General features: G+C 45.3%; 1 protein-coding gene across 1 annotated transcript; it reads right to left on the bottom strand.

The window, feature by feature from the left end:
- Nucleotides 1-223: 223 nt before the first annotated feature.
- LOC147505477 (uncharacterized) lies at nt 224-1258 on the bottom strand. Its single transcript, XM_086605560.1, has 3 exons — nt 764-1258; nt 524-709; nt 224-475 (listed from the first exon to the last, which is right to left on the bottom strand). Exons 1-3 carry the CDS (start codon nt 1256-1258, stop codon nt 224-226), a joined length of 933 nt encoding a protein of 310 aa, XP_086461686.1.
- Nucleotides 1259-4524: the final 3266 nt, after the last annotated feature.

Here is a 4524-nt window from a genome sequence, read left to right as displayed (position 1 = left end):
GCTGTTGTATGCCCCGCCGAGTGACTTCCGCAGTCACCTTCGTGTACCTCGGCCAAAACTTCTTGAATCTACTGCGGCCCTATGCACTTTAACATTGGTCCGTTGAAGTTTCTCTTATATAAATCCCCATCTAGTAAAGTGTACCTTTGACTCACCTGTTCCATCTTTTGTCTTTCATGTTTGTCTTCTATCTCTACTCCCATCAGGAAAGTCTTTATGGGTGTCATCCATCCCGGATCCTTCTCGGTGTGGTGAGCCAAACGCCTTCCTCCTCTGAGGTACTTGGTTTGCTCAACACCCTCACTTCAATAGACTGACCCTTTGTTCCAGGAAGCACTGCAGCCACATAAGCCAATGCGTCGGTGTTTGTTCTCTCCGCGGCAAACCTGATCTTATCAAACTTGTTTGCTTTTCTCTGTAGGACCTCTAGGTATTTCGCCATTCTTGGGCAGCGGGCCAAAAATCCCCCATTTACCTGACAAATTACCAAGTTAGAATCAGAGTAAACAGACAATTCACTCACCCCCAGATCTTTTGCCAGATCCAATCCTGCTATCACTGCTTTATATTCAGATTCATTATTAGAAGCCGAAAATCCGAGTTTCATCGACAACTCTAGCCGATTGTTCTCAGGAGTCACCAGGACGACTCCAATTCCGTTCCCTGTATCTGTAGCAGAGCCATCCGCAAAAACTCTCCACCCATTCCGCTGATCCCAAGGATCCAAGGGATCACGATTTGGTTCCCCTTCCTATTCCATGACCATTTCCTCTCCACAAGTTGGGTCCTCGGTTGGAAATTCTGCCAAAAACTCCGCCATGGCTTGTGCCTTTTCTGTCGTTCGGATCTGGTACTGAATCTCATAACAACTGAGCATCACCGCCCATTTTAGCATTTTGCCTAACTTCTCTGCCTTCAACGCTTGCTTTAGTGGCAGATTCATTATCACCACCACTGAATGGGCCTCTAAGTAAGGCTTTAACTTTAAAGAAGAAAATATCAAAGCTAAAGCGTATTTTTCAATTCTGCTGTACCGGGTTTCCGCGTCTAGCATGGTTTTTCTCTGGAAGTAAACTAGCTTTTCTACTTTTTCCACTACTCGTACGAGGACTGAGCTTACCGCGTACTCTGAAACTCCCAAATACAAATACAACTTCTCCCCCTGTTCCGGCCGTGACAGTAAAAGTGCTTTTCCCAAATAACTCTTCAACAACTGAAAGACTTCTTCACACTCTGCTGTCCATTGGAAATCTGGCATTTTCCTCAACAAACGATACAACGGTCAGCATTTGTCCAACGATTTGGAAATAAATCTATTCAATGCTGCGACTCTTCCAGCCAATCGTTGCACCTCTTTCACATTCTGGGGGGACGACATTTCTATTAGTGATCTAATCTGCTCGGGATTCGCCTTTATTCTGCGGTGCATGACTATGTAACCCAAGAATTTTTCTGAAGTTACCCCAAAGGTGCATTTCTCGGGGTTAAGTTTCAGTTTATGCCTCCGCAGTATGAGGAAAGTCTCTTGGAGACCCTTTAAGTGTTCCTCTTCTGACATGTTTTTTTCCACCATGTCGTTAATATATATCTCCATCCCCTTCTGAATCTTGCCCTCAAACATCTTTTCTCCTAACTGCTGAAATATGGCCCCAGCATTCAATTCTTTAAACCAAAGGGCATCCTCGTATAGCAGTAGGTACCACCTAGCTTCCACCACGAAGGTTGTCTTCTCTTGATCTGGACCGAACATCGTGACTTGATTGTATCCCATGGACGCAGTCCATGAAAGAGAATATTTTGAACCCTGACGTTATGTCTACTAGCTCATCCACCCGAGGCATAGGGTAACACAATCCTTAGGGCATTTTTTGTTTACGTTCGTAAAGTCGATACACATTCTGACTTTGCCATTCTTCTTTGGAACCACGACCACATTGGACAACCATTCTATAAACTCTACATTCCTAATTATCCCGACCCCCTTCAACCTTATAACCTCTTCACGAATCCCCTCAGCGTACTTAGGTCTCACGCTTCTTATTTTCTGCCTTACTGGCTTTGCATCTTCATTCATATGCTGGCGATGACAGGCAAACTTTGGGTCTAACCCTGTTATATCTTCTATCACCCATGCAAATATATCCTTATTCTCTGTCAAAAATTGTACTAGCTTACCTTTCCATTCATCTGGCTATTCAGACCCAACCGATGTAAATTTCTCCTCGTCTCCTACCCCCAGGTTCACTATCTCAATCTCATCTAAAGTTTTAGGCCCGGGTGGAGGCTCATATACTGCTTTCACAGCCGCATCCTATAATTGCTATGTTGCTCCGTGTTCACGAGCCGAGCCCTCCCCTTTCGTTCCTCATACCATACTTTTCACGGTGACCTGATGGATGTTTTGCGCGACCACTTGATCCCCTCTGATTTCATACACCCCCCCATTTGTGGGGAAGTGAATCACCTGGTTATATGTCGATGGAATTGCCTTCATTTCATGGATCCATCGTCTCCCTAGGATTGCATTATACTGGGAGTTAGTGTCCACCACCATGAATCTTGTGAATACAGTCGTCGGACCAGCTGTTACTGGTAATACTAGTTCCCCCATGGGCTCGGTCATACTACCATTGAAACCAAACAAATTCGTTTGAGGGGCTTTCAACTGGTCTCTGTCGATGTTCATTTCCTCCATGACCCCTTTGAATAACAAATCCACTGAACTTCCGCAGTCTATCAACACCTTCTTTACCAGATAGTTTCCCATCGCTATAGTGATTACCAATGCATCCTCATGCGGTGAAATTATTGACTCTAGGTCCTTTGGAGTGAACATTATGTTTTCCTCGCCCGTCACGGTTCCACTTACTAACCGCGGTATGCTCACCACCTCATTGACCTGCTGCAAACTTGCTGTTTTTCTAATCTTGTCTCTGTGTGCATTTCTCCCAAGTGTTTCCCCACTAAAAATGACATTGATAGTTCCTAAGATTCTAGCCGGAGCCGGCACTCTCTCGGCTTGATGAACCTCAGTGACAAATTCCCTCAAATCCCTTTCTCAATCATCCTTTCCACCAACCACTTCAAGGCATAACATTCATTAGAAGCGTGGTTCTTGATCTGATGATATGCACAAAATGGTTTCCCTTCTATCTCACCTGGAGTACTCCGCGGACCCTCATAGTACTGCCGCCCCTTAATTAACGGCAAGATCTCCTCTAACGGCCTGTTAAGCGGAGTTTGCTCTAGCTCGCGGTATGGCTTCCTTTCTCGGATATCCCTCCTACCACGATCCCCAGTCCTCTCTGGTCCTCTGTTCTCCCCTCTATATGATACCTTTTATCTTTCCTCTCTTCTGCTCTTATCCTTTCAGTCATCTCTGTCCACAACCTGTACTGTCTTCCTCGATCTCTTTTGTTCCTTTGCATTCCTCTGCATTATGTCCTCATATCGTATGTATTTTTCTACCTTCCGGTACAGAGCGTGCAAAGTGGTGATTTCTATCTTGGGCACTGACTCGTGGACTCTAGTTCCCTGCCTCAAGCCGTGTTGGAAGGCTATGACCGCTGTATGCTCATCCAAAATTTCCACTCTTAGTGTCTCTTTCTTGAATCTACACAAAAACTCCCTCAATGACTCCGCTGACCTCTGCTTGATGTTGAATAGGGCCGTGATATCAACCACCCTCCTTTTATGGTGTATGAAGTGATCGAAAAAGGTGCGCTCTAGCTCTTCAAATCTATTAATACTCCTCGAGGCCAACCTATAATACCAGTCTAAGGCTCCCCCCTTAAGATTGGCAGGGAACATCATGCATCGAAGTCCATCGTACTTACTTTCCTGCCATAACGGCATCTGTTGCCGAAAATGATGCAGATAATCTGTCGGTCTCCTTTCCCATCATACCTTTCAAACCTTGGTTGGTTAAACCTCTTAGGCACTTCCGAATTCCATATCGAATCTGCCAGTCGATTCTTATTTAGACTCGCAACCTCTTTCTGCGCGACACTTTGGTTCGCTCTTTCTGCTATGCGGTTCACTTCCCTATCTTTCTCAATCATCGCTTGTACAACCTCCAGCGTGATGCCCGCTATTTGTTCCACACCCATGGGTGGGATATTCCTCATTCTTCCCTTCCATTTCACTACCTCGATGATCCCCCCGCTCTGTTTCCCCCTGTGTGGTCTCCCTTTCTTTTCTCAACTCATCGTTCTCGTTCTTTAGCCTCACTATCTCCTCCTAAAGAAGTCTGGTTGCGTCTGCCGCCACGTCCGATATCTCTTCTTCTCCTACTCCTTCCATCTCTACGCTCGCTGCTTCCTCTACCGCCTCTCAAACTGCTTCTTTCCTAGGTCTTTCTACCCTATTTTCGCTATGGTGGCCATTTTGCTAACTAATTCCCCACAGATGGCGCCAAATATATAATCAAATATTACAACCTATGAACTCACTTATATTAAGACGTTTTTTCCTCTCCCTTCCTCTTCTCTCGGTCTCGTTTTTCTCCCCTTTCTCTTTCTTTTG

The sequence above is a fragment of the Coptis chinensis genome, chromosome 4, assembly GCF_015680905.1.
Source record: "Coptis chinensis isolate HL-2020 chromosome 4, ASM1568090v1, whole genome shotgun sequence".
Classification (NCBI taxonomy): Eukaryota; Viridiplantae; Streptophyta; class Magnoliopsida; order Ranunculales; family Ranunculaceae; genus Coptis; species Coptis chinensis.
The sequence above is the reverse complement of the archived record's forward strand: the minus strand, read 5'-3'. Positions and strand labels throughout refer to the sequence as shown.

What these genes read in the sequence shown, in the direction of transcription:
- LOC147505477 (XM_086605560.1), bottom strand. Translation starts at nt 1,258, where the DNA reads ATGCCAGATTTCCAATGGACAGCAGAGTGTGAAGAAGTCTTTCAGTTG. An exon ending in CAACTTGTGGAGAGGAAATG is followed by an intron (nt 710 to 763) that starts GTCATGGAATAG and finishes CCTTGGGATCAG; the next exon opens with CGGAATGGGTGGAGAGTTTT. An exon ending in ATCTGGCAAAAGATCTGGGG is followed by an intron (nt 476 to 523) that starts GTGAGTGAATTG and finishes GTAATTTGTCAG; the next exon opens with GTAAATGGGGGATTTTTGGC.